Genomic DNA, 22,115 nt, shown 5'->3' with positions numbered 1-22,115 from the left:
TGCATCATATTACTACGACCTTATTAATTGTCAGCAAAATGTAACCGAACCCCCAATACTGAAGAATATATCGGATGAAGATCTTCAATTATTTGTAGCACAGGGGGGAGAAGGTAAATTGCCTTTTCTGCGTCTGCCATGTCATACTCAAGCAGTTGAAAGAGCTGTAAAGACTGTTACTGAAGCCTCGACTATTTTATGTACGAAGTCTGCAAGAGAAGGTCTTATTAAGGCAAAGATTGAGTCTCGCAAAATAATGCCGAAATATGAGAGTAAGAAGGATTTTGCTGGTATTTGAATACACTGTCTTGAGATAATGTTAATTATAATCATATATTTTTTGAATAAATAATTCAGAATATTCTCTCTAATTTTTGTTTTATTGAAAAAAAGTTCATTTTCAATTGTTAATCTAATATTTTTTAGAGATTTAACAAGGGTGGGTTTTTCTCTATTTTGTGAAATTTCAAACTCAATCCGGAGGAAGAAGATGATATCCAAATATTATTAAAAAAATTTCGTGATTTTAAATCTTCATTTAACACCCTTTTATCACTAACAGACAAACCAAAACAATTTTTTTCCCCCCATACAATCGTGACCCGCCTTATATATATTAGATTGTATTCGTCATCCGTAGTTCATTAATTCGTGCATAATATTGGATTGCATAAAAAACAAAATACATGCATCGGCTATTGTCTCACAGCGATTAAGTCAGTAATTATTGAGTTCAATGTGTTAAATCATGTTTACCTGTTAATTCTTAAAAAAATAAATTAATTCTCGTTTGAAAATGCTATGTAATCAACTAAACAATCACGCCGTTTCTCCGCAGGGGGGGGGGGCAGAGAGGACGGACCGACAAACAACTCGTTCATGGCACACACACCTTACCTCATCAACATTCATACATCCCATTTCTTCTATTATACTGATTTTTGACATGGCCCAACGCAAGTATCTGATTCACTGCGTTATTCGCTCATTCGCTCTACATGCCCAAATCATCTAAGCGACCCTTTCTTAATCTTACTCATTGCGCTATCAGCCTTGCATTCTTTGTGGATCTCCACATTTCTCACACGAGCTTACATGGTTTTACCACACACCGTCTCAGGGATCTCATTTCTATAGCATTTTGTCAACTTTCATCCTTTCTCTGATAGTTCCATGCCTCACTTCCATACATCAGGGTTCATTGGACATTTTTTTTGTTAGCGCCAACTGCGTTCAGTCCTCCATTAATGGAGTAACCTTCATTCAACCTTCTTTCAATATTTTTTGTATTTCTTTGGCATTCACTATGTAACAATTTCTAGACATTTTTTGTTTTTAAATATCTCTGTCAGCCCCATCTCTCGTAAACATACTTCCTAAATACACAAACTCATCCACCTGCTCCAAGTATTCCTCATTCACAACTATATTGCGCACTGTTTTCGTACTCTCTCTTTCAAACACCATGACTTTAGACTTACTTACATTCATCATTAACTCATTCTTCATGCATACTTCGTTCATCCTAGACACGAGACTGCAGATCTTCCATACTATTAGCCATCAGCACCGCATCATCAGCATACAATAGGCAATGTAATAATTACAATAACAAATTAGGTCCTTTCTAATTACGAGCTGAATTTTAATAGCTATTGAGCTAATTAACAAATATTTAAAAATTCTATAAATGAGTATTATTTATCTAAAACGTCACTTTTCTTTCTGTTATTATATTTATCAGGAAAAGAACACGTGTTCTCCATTTATTTTGAATTACTAATATTTTATTAGGAAATTGGAATGCTATCACTTTCTTAACGGGATCGTTTTTCTTCGTGCATAATAAATACATTTAGAATATACTGAATATAATTACTGAAATTTGTCATTTTGATAACAGTATTTCTAAAATAAGGTTAAAAACACGTTTTCACGAAAACGTTTGTATAGTAAAATCACGTCAAACCGTTTTATGAATTAGATTACTTTTTTAACAGGATAATTTTTCTCTTTGCGGGTTTTATTTATTTCTTCGCTTCTCATCTAGTGTAATCAAGTTTCCATCTAGTGTATCCAAGTTTTCATCTAGTGTAATCAAGTTTTCATCTAGTGAAATCAAGTTTTCATCTAGTGTATTCAAGTTTTCATCTGCTGTAATCAAGTTTTCATCTAGTATCATCAAATTTTCATCTAGTGTAATCAAGTTTTCATTTGGTGTAATCAAGTTTTCATCTAGTATCATCAAATTTTCATCTAGTGTAATCAAGTTTTCGTCTAGTGTAATCCAGTTTTCATCTAGTGTCATCAAGTTTTCATCTAGTGTAATCAAGTTTTCATCTAGTGTAATCATGCTTTCATCTAGTGTGATTAAGATGGGACAATAATTTACCAGGTCGAAGGATTTTTTTACAATTAGTATAACTAAGAAGCCTGAAATTGACGCATTTATCAATTTTTTCTGCAGTGTTCAATGCAACCTTTTTAAAATTATATTTAAATTACTGTTTGATTGCACATTCATGAATTTAAATCATATTCCCTGACCGTAGTGACCGCTTTCCTGACCCTGCGTAAACCAGTAATCAATTATGTACAGGTAATTGGCCTTTGTTTATAAAAAGCCTTCCTGGGAATGTAATGCGACAGTCATCCTAGCCCAATCAGTTAGTTCACTTCAACATTACGTGCTCCATTCCATAGTGACACTTTGGGTTTACTTGCAAGGTAGGAATAAGTCTATGTCATCGTACTTATACCTTATCCGTCTTACTTATAAAATTCTTAAGTTGCTGTTAAGCGTTAGCATAAGGCTGGTTTACCTGTAGATACCATCTACGCCGTCGTAACATGCCAAGCGTTTCATTATTCCAACCTTACGCGCCGCGTAATTGTCGCTGCCTTGATGTAAGACCACCATTCAGAATTGAAACGTTGCTCGAAAAGGCTTTGGCTGTGTTTGGTGAACAGATCTAAATAGCCAAGTACTTTCCCACCTATCTCTTACAAATCTCCTTCCCCTCCCCACTACCTTCAGCCACACAACATATCCCAATTGAGAATGCCATAGTCTCACTGGCTCCAGACGGTCGGGAACAGTTGGGACTCTTGTGTGCTTTCACACAATAAAAAATAAATATTAGGAATAATAAATAGCATTTCAGAGTGGTAGATATCTTTTCCCGGTTTGGTCATGGTAAAAGTGCCCTTGGGGAGATTTCGATTAAATCAAAAGTTGCGTTGTTTTGTGTTTTGGTGGCTGACTAGGGAGGTACGAGTATTTCCCAACCTTCCTCTATCCCATCTCCTACCCCACACACTCCCTTCAACCTCACAACATACTCCAGTTGAGGATGTCCAAAGACTTAAGAAAATACTATCCTTATTCAATGGGGATGTCATATCACCACCGGCTCTGTCCAGTTGTGACTGTTATTTGGTACACATAAAAAGTGATAAAGAATATATCTCAAAATTATTTCTCCGTCAAAATTTTTATGAAAAATATTTAAAAACTAGTTTATCTACCCGACTTTGCCCGTGATTTGAATTCCAATAAAAGATAATTTCGTACGGCATTATACATGATCTTACTGAAAAACACTGAAGGCAAGCATTCCTGATTTAAAAGAATTGAAGAAGGCACCCGGAACTATTAAATCCAAACTACTCACAAACGGACTGGACCCTAGACCAGAATCTCCCATTTTTTTTTGTCTCGTAAACCATACACCGATTTTTTGTCTATTTTATATCTTTGAATGTTTCTAAGCCTATTAATGTCAAATGTGTTTCCACAGCTAACACGGTACTACTCATTTATAGAGTATTTGTAAAATAGAGTAAAAAGAAACAGGTACGAGTAAAAGAGTAGAGTAAAAGGAAGACTCTGTCTATACAGATTTTTTTAAGACTTTCGACAAGGTGGATCATGATAAATAAACTCGAAAAAAATTATATAAGTGGAAATATCCTCAGATGGTTCTCATCTTATATTAAAAATAAAAGTCGAGCTATTGCCCTAAAAAGTTACATGTCACAAATAATAAGTATTTCCTCGGGGGTACCTCAAGCTTCCCATTTAGGGCCCCTACTGTTCACTTTGTACCTCAATGACATCAAACATATCATCAGTCATACTGATTTTATTATTTACGCTGACAATATGAAAATATATAAGTGCATCAGCTTAATAGATGATTGTAAAAAAATACAAGAAGATATTAAAATAAAATTAGTGAATATTTCATAGAAAATCAATTATTTCTGAACATAAATAAATGCAATGCAAACATAACATTTTCACGTAAAATTGGAAAAAATCAAAGACCTTGGAGTATTACTTGACTCTAAATTATTATTTATTTACTAACGCCCTTTTTCGGGGTTTAGTTTAAAAGTTACAAGTTTAATTTAAAATTTTAAGATCATGTTGAACACATCTTATAAAAAGCCTACAAAAAATTGGTATCATCTCAAATTTGCATTTGTCATTTGAGATCCTCAATACCAAACTTAAATTAACCGAATTGATTTTTTTTTAAATCAATGTTACCCCAAATAAAAAGAAGATTTTTTTGACGTACTGTTTCTGTATAAGATTGCATTTCGTTGCCCTGAAGGCAATACTAGATCCAATACCTTATTTTCCATACAACAATTCAAATCAAAACTCTGAACTGCACCTTTAAAATTTCTTACATCAAAATAACATTACAATGTACTTAAACCAAAACAATACCCCTTTTTACTGTTCGTCTTACCTTTTCATACGTTTTTTTCTTTAACTGATAACATTAAATATCTACTTGCTTCCTAACCTGTAACCATAAAAAATATTGTAAATAGAACTTAACTGGTTTATTTTATACTTAACATCGTAGATGCAAAATAAATTCACTTTTAAAACTGAATGTTTCCCAAATATACTCAAATAAAAATAAAATGAAAACTGTACAATTTATATTCCGACCTTTATTGAAAACAACAAAATGAGAGTGGATATTTTGGATTAGGGATGAAACAAACCAAAACCTAGACAAATTCGGACGTAAAATTAAACTTTTTAAATATACATAATACTCAAATAGTGCTTTTATTGGGAGGATTGGCCATGGTGCTCTGTTAGCAATAAAACTAAATGTTACAAAAAATAATACATGGTAATAGGTAAAAAATTCAACGGACTCATAAAATTAATTAAAAATTAATAAAATTTTCATAGACAACGAAGACATAGAGGAAGTAGGGGAAAACAAATACTTAAGCATTATAATATACAATCGACTTAAATTTAACTCTTACTTAGAATTATTAGATAAGAAAATGGCAAGAAAAAGGGTATTTTTTTTAAGAATAATAACGCTACCCCACTAGGAACTGTGGAGATTTTAGACTTCAAAAACAAATTTAGTAACCCGAAATAATCTCAATTTTAAAGAATTCAAGATTTTTGATGAGCTACCAACAGAAGTTAACGAAGCTAAAATCCGTGGTGCTTTTCGTGGGTTATGCTTAAATACTATAAAGAATAAGTTTTAGATGAATTGTAAAGTGTTCTTTATGTCATAGAAATAAGTTGTTGTGAATTGTTGTGATTGTTATGATTGTTGTGAATAAGTGAGCGAACTACTCAAATGAATTACCTCGGCATCACCATCAATACCTAAAATGGAATCTCCGCTCTTAATTAATTGCAAACACAATAAGAAAAACACTGAAATGCACTTTTTCAGAACAATACAAAACTTTCTCGACTTACAACATAAACAAATGATCTATTTTGCTGTTTGTCAATCTATCATTGAGTATGGGATCATAGTATAGAGAGGTGACACTTCATCTGCACTAGACCCATTCATAAAAGCACAGAAAATCATAATCAAAATAATCCTAAGGCTTCATACAATTACAGACGCGAACTTAATCTTTAATATTAAGAATGTGTTTGACGTTTTGCAGATACACGTTTGGGGATCTCGCTACACACGAAAAAACAATCCTCACGCACTTATATACAAACATACATAAATACTACACAGAAACTTTAAATACTTGGTGTATTCAAAACAATAACAAATATTTACTCCAAATGCCTGTAATACATACTACTATCGGTCAAAAAAAACTTGGGTAGGTACATTGCACCAAGATTGTACAATACTCTTCCAGCGAATATAAAAAAATATGATACTGATAAAAAAAATTTCAAAAAGAACATTATAATTTGGACAAAAAGTAATAATAGGGCCTTTATCGGTGAACTCACCCAAATTCTAATTTATTGATTTAACTAAAAATATTGAGCGATTATATTATAATATAAGTGTATTTAAATTTACTTTTAAAATGGCTGTCTCAACACAGGCTAGCCTCTAGCCTAGTGAGGCAGGTTACGAGAAACCTCAAATGTATCTTTTTGTTAACATGTATTCTTAGTTATAGGTGCAATTCTTTTAAATAAAAATATTATTATATTAATTGTTCAATATTTGGCTTCAAATTACAATATTTCATACGGATTTTACATGGAACGTAGATACCATGTTTGATTTTTGGGCAGTGACAACAATGTCAGGAAAATGCTTTTTAAGATACTGCCCTGGACACATCTAAGGGGTGGATAAAATACTTAGTAAGGCAACGGGACAAGCTGAGAACGTGATACGACAATCCATACAGGCAACTTTATGCAACTAACAAGGTACTGCAGTGCCTCAACAATGTTCACTGAAGGGAGGGTGAACTCATTCCCCGCATTACTTCGCCACCGACTAGTCAGCTTTTGAGCAACCAACATCATTGTCATGGCTGCATCCGAGTGGCTCAGCTCTCCACTCAATGAGCCGTCTATGCAGATGTCGCGAAGATCTTTTAACTTGACAAGTACTGCAGTGTCTCCATAATTCACTGAAGGGAGGGTGCACTCATTCCTAGCATTACTTCGCCACCGACTAGCCAGCTTCTGAGCAACCAACATCATTGTCATGGCTGCATCCGAGTGGCTCAACTCTCCACTCAATGAGCCGTCGATGCAGATGACGCGAAGATCTTTTAACTTGACAAGTACTGCAGTGTCTCCATAATTCACTGAAGGGAGGGTGCACTCATTCCTAGCATTACTTCGCCACCGACTAGCCAGCTTCTGAGCAACCAACATCATTGTCATGGCTGCATCCGAGTGGCTCAGCTCTCCACTCAATGAGCCGTCGATGCAGATGACGCGAAGATCTTTTAACTTGACAAGTACAGTACTGTGCAGTGTCTCCATAATTCACTGAAGGGAGGGTGCACTCATTCCTAGCATTACTTCGCCACCGACTAGCCAGCTTCTGAGCAACCAACATCATTGTCATGGCTGCATCCGAGTGGCTCAGCTCTCCACTCAATGAGCCGTCGATGCAGATGACGCGAAGATGTTTTAACTTGACAAGTACTGCAGTGTCTCCATAATTCACTGAAGCGAGGGTGCACTCATTCCTAGCATTACTTCGCCACCGACTAGCCAGCTTCTGAGCAACCAACATCATTGTCATGGCTGCATCCGAGTGGCTCAGCTCTCCACTCAATGAGCCGTCGATGCAGATGACGCGAAGATCTTTTAACTTGACAAGTACTGCAGTGTCTCCATAATTCACTGAAGGGAGGGTGCACTCATTCCTAGCATTACTTCGCCACCAACTAGCCAGCTTCTGGGCAATCAAAATCATTGTCTTGTTGTTATTATGTTTGTTCATTTTATTAAAAAGAAATTATAGTCTTCTCTTTAAATGTAATTTATCCCTTAAATGCATGATTTATTAAATTTTCTGGAAAAAAATAGTAAAAATTTTGTAGATATTTACATGCATATGCAAGGAAATATAAAGAATTTATTTTATTTGTAATTTTTTAATGATATTTGATTAAAAAAAATTGTTGCAAATTTACAACACCATGTATTTAATAAAAAAATAATATGAACAATTTACGTATGAAAAAAAGAATAAAAAACCTAAAAAACATTCTCAAAACTAATAAGTGTACCGGAAAAATACGAGTTATTACATATAAGTATTGTATCCACTTACCTAAGAAAATCAAAATAATAACAGCAAAACCAAACTGTAATTCTAACCTCCAACCAATTTTCGAGAATCTTCACTTTGTTGAAGAAAAAGTGACATTTGACATTCGCGAAAGAAAAAAAAGGTGATGCCACTCGATAAAATATATTACCGTGAACTTGATTATTCTAAAACGGCATGCATTAAGTATACACCAAAGAGTTAAAGGTGGTTTGAACGGTATGTTGCAGTTTTACAACAGTATGCATTTAAGGGTTATATATATTTATGTATATATTTAATCACTTCGTTCCGAGTCGTCCGGAACCTTTGAAATAATCGAGTATTTTTTAGATAAGTCTTTTTATAAGCCCAGAAAAAAATAATGTAAAGGCCTATGAAAACTGCTTTAAAGTTCAAAATCTCCTACTTACGAACACATTTTCGGTTATGATTTTATTGTATAATGTGGTAAAAGTTATTTATTAAAAATTAAATATTTATTCCTGAACATCCACAAAATAAAATAAAAGGCACTTTTTGGCCATGTTTTTTTCTTGCATAAATCAAAACAGGCGGATGGTGTTAAGCGGGAATTAAAACCTTATCGCCATCTACGTAAGGGTTGTTATTGATAGGGGCTCAATTTAAAATATTACACGACGTAGTGCATCGCCTTAAACAAAATTTTATGTATTTGGTATTAGCTGCACAAATGAAATATTGTTTTGTACGAATTTTTTTTCTTGCAAACCCGTCGTTAACCCTTCAGGCTATTTTTCTCGCTTTAGGGAACAACTCATATGGTCTCACAGAAATCCTTGTGTCTTTCTTATTGGTGTGGTAAGAAATATCATCTAAACGGAGTTATAAAGAGAAAACACCACGCTTTATATTCGAAGTAAGTTTACGCTTACCACAGACAAAAATATTTACCTCCTATGTTTTTGGTCGAACTATTGATAATCAGTCAATTTTTCAGTCATTGACCAATAGAGCCAGAGTATCAAAGGAACATTTTAACAAAGAAGGTACACTTTTCAACACAAATCTAAACTCTAATCAAAGTACTTATGAATAAGTTCAATAGTCACACTTTCGGAGTGTAATAAACGAATGTCTCTATGTAATCACTTCGTTCCGAGTCGTCCGGAATGAAGTAATTTTATTTACATGCGTATAACCGTCTTTATACATTATTTATATTTGAAAGTATTAGGAATTGTTCATATTATTAACCAAAAAAATAACGACATTGAAGATTCTAGACCAAATTTTAAAAAAAACAATACATTTCAAAGCAGTTATGATAAAGTGCAACTACTCAAAGATACAAAAAAGTGAGCGAGTTTTTTTTTTTTTTTTTTTAGTTTTACATTTGAACATGGAGTGAGTATCAATAATAACAACAAGAGAAAGTGATGATATTCAATTCATAATGCTGTTACTCAATTGAGCTGTTATTATGCAATTTATTAATTTTTTAATTCAAACCGAAACCAGAACAGGAAAAAAGAAGAAATTGGGATGAAAAAAATCTATAAAATAATAAGTTTTAGAACATATTCGATCGGTAATGAATGCGAGTGTGGCGTGGCAAACAACCGACGAACGCCAGTGAACTACAAATAAATCAGCCAAATGGCAAGAGACGTGCAAACTTATCTTGCTTGTGGTGTAGCTATAATTGTTTTATGATCGTAAGGAATCGTTAGAGAAGAGTCACAAATTATTTTTAAGTTTTTAATATTCATTATATTTTCCTTATTCTTTGTTTACAGTCCACACGGGGTTCTTTATCTATCTAAATATTTTACTGCTTTCGAAGCTATCGTAGATTCTGTACGTGCCGATGTACTTACCGAGACTACTTTCAATGAATTTGGAAAGATTCCAACCACCCTCTGCAGAAAAGTGTCCATTTTACCAATCTCCGGGTGGCGCATCGATACAGCGTGATTCAACGTTGTAGGCTATTGAATTGCTAAAGAATCTTAAGATAACTGTCCTAATCACTATTAACTCTTTAACCATTCAAAGAAGAAGAAGAATATAAAGTTTAATAGATAAAAGATTTTTAAAAAAAATTCCTAACCTAACCCGACAATTCAAAGAAGAATAAGAATACATTTTGTAATGATAACGCTTTCCAGATGGCTTCGAAATTTCAAACGCGTGGCTCAGGGAAAATTTACCAGCGAGAGACTTCTCCAGGATATCGCCTGTCCCATCCACCGGCAGGCGAAGAGATCTGCATCTCCGGTGTGGCAGGGTACTTCCCGAACTCGGCCAATATCATTGAGCTGAGGGATAATCTCTTTGGCAAGGTGAGTAGCTCTCTTCACACAAAAGTGCTTTAACCTGGTAAATATCTCATTTCACACAGAAAGTTCTTTAACCTGGTGAATATCTCACTTCGGACAGAAGGTTCTTTTACAAGGTGAGTAGCTCATTTCATACAGAAGGTGATTTAACCTGGTGTTACGGCGGTTTATATGGTGACGACTCATCCAAGAGACTTTCCTAAAAATTAATGCGCCAAAACCTGATTTATCAATCGGGCTTTGTTTGTCGGACGAGTCACCAGCTCAGGGTAGCAAGGTAGATGACTCCATACTCGGGAGGTAGGCACTGTTGTGAATATCATTCGGGCACTGTGTAGAAGAGGAATAGGTTTGTAGTAAAATGGTTTAAAATTGATCCCAAGAAAATAAGTTATATTTTGAGTATTACATAATTGGATTGTAAACGAGTCACCCGAGATCGACCATTTTGTTAATCTAGCTAGCTATATCAATCGTAGGCCTGGCAATGAAGGTGAAAGATACTGGCGATGACGAGTTCTATCGTCGAGGTCCGTGAGAAGCCTGTGATGAAGATGGAACGCATCCGTACGTCCCGAGGTAAGGTTGGCCACCTCCAAGCGGACCACAGCGCCCTTGGGAAATGGTAGGCCGCGAGATGGTTTCCGTGATGAGTTCCAAGCCGAATCAGCCCAGGTTTCAGCCATCCGGATTATTCGGCACCGAATGTTATGTAACAACTCCCAGGAAGTAGAAAAAGGTGAACATGAGAATTGCTTCATGAACAACACAGAGATGGACGTGAAACTCTCAGATTTGAAGTGTACCGACACGCGGCTTACGACGCCATTACGTTTTATCACGTAAACTCGAATGCCAAAAGGTTAGATAATCACACAAATGTTTCATTCGCATACCCATCAGGGAAAATATTATATCGAATCATAAAATAGTACACCCCATAACTCTAGGCTACTTTAAAATTAAACCCAAGACTGTCATCACCGTTCCGGTGTCCTGCAAAACCGTCACAAGAGTGACCCCGGAAACGGCCCGCCTTTCCTTTTTTCCGCCCATCTTTGTGTTGCCTGTATTGAATCAATTTCCCAATAAGTCCCCATTTAATCCATTTCCATAGTTAAGAAATATTGTTTCATAACACTGGTGAATATCTCAGTTCAGACAGAAGGTTCTTTAACGAGGTGAGTAGCTCATTTCACACAGAAGGTGATTTAACCTGGTGAATATCTAAGTTCACACAGAAGGTGCTTTAACAAGGTGAGAAGCTCATTTCACACAGAAGGTGCTTTAACGAGGTGAGTAGCTCATTTCACACAGAAGGTGATTTAACCTGGTGAATATCTCAGTTCGGACAGAAAGTTCTTTAACGAGGTGAGTAGCTCATTTCACATAGAAGGTGATTTAACCTGGTGAATATCTCAGTTCACACAGAAGGTGCTTTAACAAGGTGAGTAGCTCATTTCACACATAAGGTGATTTAAAGTGGTGAATATCTCAATTCACTCAGAAAGTGCTTCAACGAGGTGAGTAGCTCATTTTACACAGAAGATGATTTAACCTGGTGAATATCTCAGTTCACACAGAAGGTGATTTAACCTGGTAAATATCTTAGTTCACACAGAAGGTGCTTTAACAAGGTGAGTAGCTCATTTTACACAGAAGATGATTTAACCTGGTGAATATCTCAGTTTGCACAGAAGGTGATTTAACCTGGTGAATATCTCAGTTCACACAGGAGGTGATTTAACAAGGTGAGTAGCTCATTTCACACAGAAGGTGCTTTAACGAGGTGAGTAGCTCATTTCACACAGAAGGTGAAATCACATAAACAACCTGGTGAATATCTCAGTTCACTCAGAAGGTGCTTCAACGAGGTGAGTAGCTCGTTTTACACAGAAGATGATTTAACCTGGTGAATATCTCAGTTCACACAGAAGGTGTTTTAACGAGGTGAGTAGCTCATTTCATACAAAAGGTGCTTAATTGGGTGAGTATCTCATTTTGCTCTGCAAATGCTTCAAAAAGGTCAGTATGTAGCTTATTTCTTCCATAAAATTATTTTGAAAAATGAGTATCCCTTACATTACATCCAATTATTTGTTTGGTGAAGTGAAAATCTCCTTTCCAATATTAAATAATTGGACATGGCGAGTTGCTCATTTCACCCAGCAACTGTCTAGCCACGGGGAGTAGCTCATATCACCTAGCAATTGTCTAGCCAAGGAGAATAGCTCATTTCACCCAGCAATTGTCTAGTAAAGGCGAGTAGCTCATTTCACCTAGTGACTGTCTAGCCAAGGGGAATAGCTCATTTCACCCAGCAATTGTCTAGTAAAAGCGAGTAGCTCATTTCACCTAGTAACTGTCTAGCCAAGGGGAATAGCTCATTTCACCCAGCAATTGTCCAGCCAAGGCGAGTAGCTGATTTCACCCAGAAATTGTCTAGCTAAGGGGAGTGGCTCTTTTTTCGCAATTGTGCTCAAATTTCAATCAATTCATCAAATTTCAAAGTTTAAATTAAGTTCTGTGAAACTTTTAGTTCTGTTACTGTTTATATAATGAACCAGTTGTTTCACAGTACTCGGATAAAACATAACAAGAGTAACCCTGAAATTTAATGAATTTTTCAAATTCTGTGTAGGTCGTAACCCGTCCTTAGAAAACTTAATCATTATGTACGAACTAATTGATTTTTTGCCCCACCTAGGTGGATATGATATCTGATGACGACAGACGATATAAATGTTTTCATTTGGACATCCCTACCAGAAGTGGAAAACTTCGAGAAATAAACAAATTTGATGCAGAGTTCTTTGGCGTCTCGCGGAGATTGGCAAACGCCCTAGACCCCATGTCTAGAATGTTATTAGAAAAAACATACGAAGCCCTCATCGATGCTGGTATGAAAGTTTAAAATGCATTATTAAATCGGTACTACCATGGTCATACGCTCATGACAAAACGATGCATTGTAATCCGCATAATTCTTATTTTATAGTGGCTTCAAAACCCACTTATTACTTACCTGTTAGTATTTACAATTTTTTTTTTTTTTGTAATACTTAAATATATATATATTTTTTTTATTATAATTTTATTAGTTACATTTTTTCTATTATAATTTTACTGGTCTTCCATTAAAAGCCTTAGCTTGTGGATGGAAGAAGAGTTATTTATCATATTATCAGTTTAATTTTGCTGTTGTTAACGTACTGCCAAGCTGTATTTTAATTTTAAAAACTGTGGTGAAAGTTTTTATTTTTGTAATGATTTCGAAGGTTTTTGATTTGTTTTTGTTTAATATGTTTGTTATTATTTACTATATTTTTGATCCTGCAAATTTCGACACATGAATTCCCTGTGAGATGAGCAACTTATGATTTTATTGTAACATACAATTTAAAGAAGAAAAAAAACGTATCCTCCTTTTCAACAAATTTCTCATATTAGTTGGGGCTAATCAATTAAATTACTATAAATGGATAAAAAAACACCTAAACCCTTCAGAATTTAAATATTTTTACCAACAAGTCCCAACGACATGGTAAATTTTTTTGGAATTTTGGAATGCTCCCGAGGTATCTTAAATGTGCTACTGTAGGGGACGGCACTGTAGTCGCCGGCCGCACAGACGATATAGCGGGAGTGGCCGGCTGGCCGCTTCGACGCCTTGGAAGAAGGAGGAGGGAGAATGTGAAAAAAGGGCAATTTCAACTATTGCAAATGTTTCTTCTTGATGAGCACCAGGGAGCCGGGAGAAAGAAGAAGGCCAGGTTGAAGTGAAGGTCCCAGAGCAGAAGAGGCTTGAAGAGGCAGTCAGGGGCAGTCCAGGAGAGATGTTCTCGGGGCGAAGGGTGCTGGATCTCTGCCGAATTGCGCAAGTTTTCTGCCTTTTAAAGGACCAACGGGCTTAGCTCTCCCTTTGTTAGCGAGAAATTCAGAGAATTATTTTGGGTTCCCGGAATTTTCACAGGGCAGAGCGCCGTTGTTGCGCAACTCGATAGGCGACAAATTTGACTGGGTCCCCTGACTGTTTCTTTAATCCGCCTGCCCGGGACATTTTTATTTTTAGACATTTTGTGAGTGTGCACAAATTTACATATTATAAAGGGAATTGATATTTAAAGGGAAGCCTTGCACAATATTCGATTTTGTGCAAACGGCGAGTTTTGTAAAGGAGACTGCGTTTGCATAATTTCAAATTTCATGCAAGTCTTCCATGTTTTGTACAAATTTATTATGATAGGTATTTTAATTTATAAGAGGGTATTGGGGGGGTCAAGCCTTTGTTTTTTGTCTATAATGATGACTGCTTGACCCCGTGGTTTTATTTATTAATCAGCAGATAAGATTTACAGTTTTTTATACAAGTTTTAGAGAGGGAATTTGTTGCATAAATTCGAAGATGCGCAGAGGTGAGTTTGTAAAGGAACTACCTCTGCGTAAATTCAAATTTATGCAAATTAATTTAAGTCGGTGTACAACGTCCGGTACAGCTACATATTACTTATTTTTGAATTTGTCGTTAAAAAAATACTTAAATGGAAACTAGATTAAATTATCTTTGAAATATTTGCATTTGAAAAAAACATTGATCTTTCTAAACAATTTTTTTTTCAATATCAAACATGAAAATGTTAACAAAAAAACTTACCAGGACATTTTGACTCGGAACGTCCATAATTTTGAAAAACTTCGATATTTTTAAAACATATTCCTTTTGTGTAGGTAATTAGTAGTAAAACTGTCATTTCACTTTTTATGCCGTTTATGCAATGAAAAATATATAAATAATTTTTTGACTTTCAACCGTCAATGAAAAAATGCCGCCAATTTGTAATCATGCACTTTGACAATTTTTTAAATTTTTATCCGTGTAATAATGTATAAAATATAATACCACCGCAATGTCAACTCGGCCACCGATCGGTGGCCGAGTTGACATCGCGTTTGGGTCCACCCAGGCGTAGTGTGTTCAATTCCTCGGCTGGCTAAGTCCTCCATCACAACACAAGCAACATTTTCAGCTTACTGTGGTGGTAGTAGGAGATTTTCAAATATTGTCAGGTTACTCGTAACCCGGGAATATTTGTCTTTCTTTTAATTTTTTTTTTAAATATGAATAATAATTATTTATCTTTCCAATGACGAACATATATTATCACATATCTACGCATTATAGAATAAAAGATAAAAATACTTTTATAATGTATTGACGCCCCGGTCAAATCTGTCCTTCAGAGGCTCTAATGGAATATGATGTTTGTGGTTAGTAATGTCCTTCCGATGCCTGAAGGGTTAAAATTATTACCAATATTTTTCTTTATTGGCGACTTTATAAAACATGTGAACATAAAAAAATATCAATGGAATTTCTTAGTCCTCACTGTTTTCTATGTGGTTTTTAGTTCATTTATAGAGTTTATTCCTCTAGACCTCTTAAAGCCAGTTTTTAAATCTTCAATTGTACTCATTAAACTTTTCTATTCGTTTTATATCTGAGGGGAGGATGCTGTGGAGTATATTTGGAAAACAAAATTTAGTTTCTTAGTCCGAATGTGTTTTTGTGTCATTTTGATGCAGTCATGTATGGCGGATACGCAGTCTGGTATAGAATTCCGTATTTTTAATAGTATATTTTTATAATATATTTTTTCAAAATTTCTGTATGTCAAAACTGTAAAAAAAAAAATATTTTTTTTTCGTTTTTAATTAATTTAATTACTTAATTATTAAAATTTGAAGTATTTTCTATGAAATGTCACGTTTCTTTGTTATTTTTAATTCGTTAACATGTACCCGGCGTTGCTCGACTTTTCTCTAATTTCAATAAATATAATATTCACGTTTTATACAGGGTGTCCGGAAACTCGTAGTACAAGCGGGAAACTGGTGAATCTACATCACATTTGGAGTCGATTTTGTAGTATTTTTTTTTTATTTGAGCTTTCGTTATCGAGTAAATCGAGTTTGAAGTTGATTTTTTTTTTTTTTTTTTTTAATCAAATTCTTATAAATTATTACTGAAGATCAAAGTACCCAACTAATTAAAACTATTTGAAAGTAAAACAAATGAAGAAACTCGGATTTGAAGCCTTATTTTGAAATCACCCTTCATTCGTAAATTATTTATATTACAAACTATGAAATATCTATTTAAAAACAAAAACAATTTCAAAATAAATGAAAACAGAATGAGCAAAAGAACAAATAATATATTTTACACCCCCCAAACCAATACTAAATTAATGCAGACGCATAGCAGTTTCATTGGTCCTCGTACATTTAACCTTCTACCACTACAAACTCAAATGATAAACAAAAAGATAGAATATATTAAAGAGGTAAAATTATGGCTGATTGACGCAGATATTGAAACGCTTTTACTATAAATTTATTTATCCTTTCTACAACTCACTTGCTGAAACTTTATAAATTATTGTACATAATGTTTTTCTCTTTACTTTTTATAATAACTATAAACAAAAAAAAAACTTTTTCTACTAATGTATATTATACTTTAGGTACTTGAAATATAGTAATCGTTTTATATTACCCACACTCAGGCAGTCAGTGCCTTAGTGGGTTTTCATTTCTTTTGTAAACTATTTGGTATTATATATTATGTTATTTTATATTATCTATTAATATGTATAATATGTGTAAAGAAATGAAAATAAATAAAGTTAAAAAAAAAAAATTTAACCCGGTGTAATCATAAAATGTTTCTGCTCTGCAGGGTTAAAACATCTGTTATTCAACCCTAAACACCAGAAAAAACTTTAACCCTAAAATAGCCGAAAAATATTTTTTTTTGGTTTTTTTTTTTTTTTTTGAAAATGCTCAAATCAAAAAACTTTATGTTTTTTTGGGTTCCCCATGTGGTGTAGATTCTCCAGTTTCCCGCTTGTACTACGAGTTTCCGGACACCGTGTATATATTAACCTTTCGAAAGAAATTCTCTAAATGATCGCGAAAACCCTATCAAACTCTTTTACATAGTTCAGAAAAATCCATGCGATAGACAGACGCGGATACCGACTTTGTGTTATACTATTTAGAGACACTAAAAAGTTATGATTTTGATTACTGCGCAATTTTGAAAAAAAATAAAAATGATTAAGATTGCATATTGTAACTGAAATTTTTTTTATTTTTGTGATATGACGGAAGGAACTATGTTTTTATATTGTATAAAGTGAGACAACTTTAAAAATGACATAAACTACAGTTTTGCCATCACTGTACCAAGAGAAAAATATAATTCTTTCCTACCTTAGTTAATAACTATATATTTATCAATATTTTGGCAGGTGTAAATCCGTGTGAGCTGAGAAACACAAACACTGGCGTATTCGTAGCAGCCAGTTATTCGGAAACTGAACTTAAGATGATCTATGAGTATTTAGAACCTAATGGATATGGTGTTTTTGGGTAAGTGAAATTTTATAAAAGTGATATTAAATCTATGATTTTATTTGCACTTGTCGCGGCACATTGTAACGTATAAATATTGACGCAAATGTGTTGATTGTTTATTTATGTTTTGAATTCGAGAGCCTGCAGATAGCGGTAAGAGGCGGGGTGTGGGTGTGACGTCATTCAAACTGTGAGAACCACGTCGCTTAAACATTTTGAATGGAAAAAAAATTAATTCTTCAATAAGGAATTCCAGTAATTTTTTTACTAATGTTTACCGTCTATTAGAATTGATGTTATTAAAAAAAAAGAAAATGGATTAAGATTTCATAGTTAAATTAATATTTTAAGTTAGAATATTTGCTTCTCCCGCCCGCACGGTATTGAAGACGCTATTTGTTGACCGCCGCGCAGTAAAGTAAGACCAAAAGTAAAATAACGGTTTACAGCCCAGTTCACTGTGAGACTTTTCTGCGCGGAGGCCTGAAGTGTAATCACATGTAATGTGACATGTTTAATAATAAAAACTTCTAAGCGATGCAATAAACAACATATTATTATAAAGCACTTTACGAATTTGTATCTTTAGAAATCCATTTTATATAATAATAACAACAAATACCTACATAAATATTTGACAATAGATGGGAGCTATTTTTTTCACATAGATCCTATTGACAAAGGGGTTTCTCCGGGAATGCAGCTGGTTTTCAGCAGTGCCTTATTATATATTAAACAAAAGATGAAATATTTAAAATCCATCACCACATTATAATAATAATAATAGAGAATAATTATCATGTCATGCGAAATCAATAAATATACCTGCAAAAAACTAGTGGTTATGGCGAAATGTCAGATGGGTAGATACGCAATGATTATTATACTTTAAAAATGTATTATATTTATTGTAACGTACAAATGAGTACAATTAATAATTTGATATACTTACTTGGAAGCTTTTACTCCACGACCGGCTGTGATTTGGCCCAAATAAACGTTTGGCCTATACACCTCTCTCATCTAAACGGACCATCTCTCATGTAATAGAAAGAGATGCACCATAGACATTGCGGTGATACATTGCGGTACGTACAAGCCACGACACATGTGACGTCAGAATTCTTTCGACCAATCGTGGAGCGTATTCAGTTTATTGCTATTTAATGCTTTTTCAAGAACGTTTAACTAATTCTAAGAATAATAATATATATTTATATAAATATATTCTAAATAGAATAGATATTTTTTGATCTACATGAACATATTTTTTATAAGTCAAAATATTTTTCACTCAACTTCCTTATTGGTCGGCCTTATTAGCAGAGTTTTTTTTATTAAAATATGTACGGCACATGTCGCGCTACATACTATCGCGCATGCTGAACGAAAAATCTTGGACAAAGCCGCGAGACATTACTTTTGTACATTCCAGTGGATGGATCCCTGTAAAAAGTAAAAATAAATGCTGTGAGGAATTTTTTTCACAAGCGATACGCAAAATAAGAGCATATTGGTTTCACAAAATCAAGAGATATTTATTTTTTTATTCATATACCCGAGAAAGAACACAGGTGTTGAAACTTTTATTACACTTCATGTAGGGGGACATTTGTCCTCTAGTGGATACTTGGTTTTACAAATTCATTAACATAAAAGCTACACAATTAAAATTTGAATATAATTACGGAGCACTAAGCATGAAACCACAGGGAATTTTAACAAGGCCATATCTCTTAAGATTTCGGCTGGCGGCCGAAAAGCTAACCGCCAGTATCACCAAAGCCGAAAGAATTGGTGTAACTAGTAAATGAAACAATTATTTACAGTAATATTAATTTTTTACGATGTAATGTAGATCTTCCCGAAGCATGTTAGCCAACCGCATCTCCAGCTGGCTGGGAATAACTGGTCCTTCATACACCTTGGACACCGCTTGCTCTAGCTCGCTGTACGCCCTGGACCACGCCTACAAAGCTATCAGAGATGGACACTGTGAGGCTGCCATAATTGCTGGAACGAATCTCTGTCTCAATCCGCGCTTGACGCTTCAGTTCACCAAGTAAAATATACTTCCATCCTTATAAAAACATGCTAGTATATCACTCTTGACGTATGACCCTCTTATTAAGCATATTTGACGTAAAATCCGTATTACATTATTTGCAATTGTGCTGTATATAGGGTACAATTTTTTATTGATTTTTTACAAGGCTACTTTTTTGCTAAAAGCTGAACATTTATATGTTGAATATTAAACACTGTTATGTTCTAAATTTTGTGAATATTTTTTGTATTGTATTTGAATTATTACTATTTTTATTCGTACTTGCGAAATTATCTTTTGCCAACTTACCTACTTTATTACGATTAAAATCAACGTGGAGTATTCTCCTTATTTCCGATTTGCCACGGTACCTAGCGGACGTCCCCAAAAGTATTACTTGAAGATAACTAATACCAAAACTTATTTGAATGACCAAGGAGGAACGTAAATTCCACGCTACTGACACGCCCTGGTTCTCATAGTTGCTAGTAATCATATAAATATCATCATAGCGTTACATCTCAGGGCTGTTTTTTTGCCTCTTTCACAAATGCTTTTCACTCGCTCCGATCTCCATAGCCAGTCCTGAGGCCTTCCTAATCTGCTCAAATGCTCCAAGTAATTTCCGTTTCTTCCTCGATCTGGGTCTGGTTCACTTCCGCAGGAGAACTCAATTGTACTTACGTGATTTTCAGTATCATATCATCTATTTATTTATTAATTATAACCGCCTTGACGGCCTTTCATGTGATTTTATATTTTACATGATTTACTTCATGATACAGAGACGACGAGAGATTTTTGATATTTTACCTAATAAAAAAAGGAAAAACTTTTAAAATTGAACATTGTTCATGTTAGATGTAAAGTTATATTTAAATGTATGTAATAATACCTAATTTACAAGTGAACATTATAAGAATGTAGAAATATGTGCAATTGCTCGATGCTCCTAAATATTATGTTACATAAAAATTTAATTCAGGTATTTCTTAAATACGGGTAATGTTGGTTTGATTGGTGATTTGTTTTCAAGTGTATGAAGGCGAGAAGTAGGTGCAAGTATGCGGCAGTTAGCCCTGGAATTATTGTTGCAGAATAATATATTTTGCTTGGTTGCTATTCATCTTGTCATCATTCTTTCAACATGTCCATCCCACCGCAGTCTTTGCGAACCACGCAATTTGATGGTCTTCAAGATGATTTTATTTCTGTATGATTCAACTTTACAAAAACTGTTTATTAATCTTTTAGGTTAGGAGTAATGTCATCCGAAGGAAAATGCCGCAGCTTTGACAACGATGGCGATGGCTACGTCAGGTCCGAAACCTCTGCAGTTATCTTCCTGCAAAAGGCGAAAAATGCGCGTAGGGTCTATGCGCAAGTCGTTCACTCTAAAACCAACTCTGACGGACACAAGGAACAAGGTCTAACGTATCCAGGGAAGATCGGCCAGAGAATGTTACTGAGGGAGTTCTATCAGGAGTGTGAAATCAATCCAACTGAAATTGAGTTTATTGAGGCCCATGGAACAGGTAACGTAAAATTTTATTTAGTTTCTTCGAATGTAAAAATATAATGATACACCCATGCCACTTACCCGGCTCCGCGCAAATCTGTTTGTTCCCTCGCCCTTACGGGAAGGTCTATCTTTTATAAATGAAAAAAAAAATTGTTTTAAATCATTTTATTCAGTTATATAGGTCGACCGGTTTCGGGTGCACTCAACATTCTTCAGGACAATGGAAATATAAACTAAATTAAAATACAGTGGACAATTACAAAGTAAACAAAAGTAAAATATAGCTAATATATAAAATAGGAGCGCATCAAATACAGACTTGTGGAGGGATAGGTAGAAGGGTAGGGAAGGGAAGGGGTTACACAGAGATAAAGGATACAACTTTAAAATTGGACTGTCGGTTAATTTCAATTGTTTATTTAAAAGTGGAAAATCATTTTTATTTTATTCGATTTAGATATTTTGAATGCTTCCAAATTATTAATATCTATTCCTATTTTATTTTTAACACCCAATTTATTATTTTATTAGAATAAAAAGATTCCCGGGCAATCGTTGCAATTGTGTTTGTAGATGCCAGAGTGGCTTAATGTATTTTCTTTATCGATACAATTAATTAAAGGTTTGGCTAAGTTATTATTAGTACAGAAGGACACCGAAAAGACAACGGACTTATTTCTAAAGGAAGTTTAGATGTACACAGGGAAGAGAATAAATTTACTTATGTACAAAATTCTACGTCATTAGGTAGTCCAATT

General features: G+C 34.4%; 1 protein-coding gene across 1 annotated transcript in view; it reads left to right on the top strand.

The window, feature by feature from the left end:
• Nucleotides 1–10,198: 10,198 nt before the first annotated feature.
• LOC149412777 (fatty acid synthase-like) overlaps nucleotides 10,199–22,115 on the top strand; it is a 64,999-nt gene continuing 53,082 nt past the window's right edge. The window contains exons 1-5 of the mRNA XM_089645412.1: nucleotides 10,199–10,372; nucleotides 13,077–13,269; nucleotides 17,683–17,803; nucleotides 19,647–19,850; nucleotides 21,090–21,370. Of these exons, the coding sequence (XP_089501538.1) occupies nucleotides 10,199–10,372; nucleotides 13,077–13,269; nucleotides 17,683–17,803; nucleotides 19,647–19,850; nucleotides 21,090–21,370 (973 nt within the window). The remainder of the gene's footprint in view (nucleotides 10,373–13,076; nucleotides 13,270–17,682; nucleotides 17,804–19,646; nucleotides 19,851–21,089; nucleotides 21,371–22,115) is intronic.

Source organism: Hesperophylax consimilis, chromosome 22, assembly GCF_061612785.1.
Source record: "Hesperophylax consimilis isolate HC1 chromosome 22, BYU_Hcon_1.0, whole genome shotgun sequence".
NCBI classification, from domain to species: Eukaryota; Metazoa; Arthropoda; class Insecta; order Trichoptera; family Limnephilidae; genus Hesperophylax; species Hesperophylax consimilis.
This window is presented reverse-complemented; position numbering and strand designations above follow the sequence as displayed.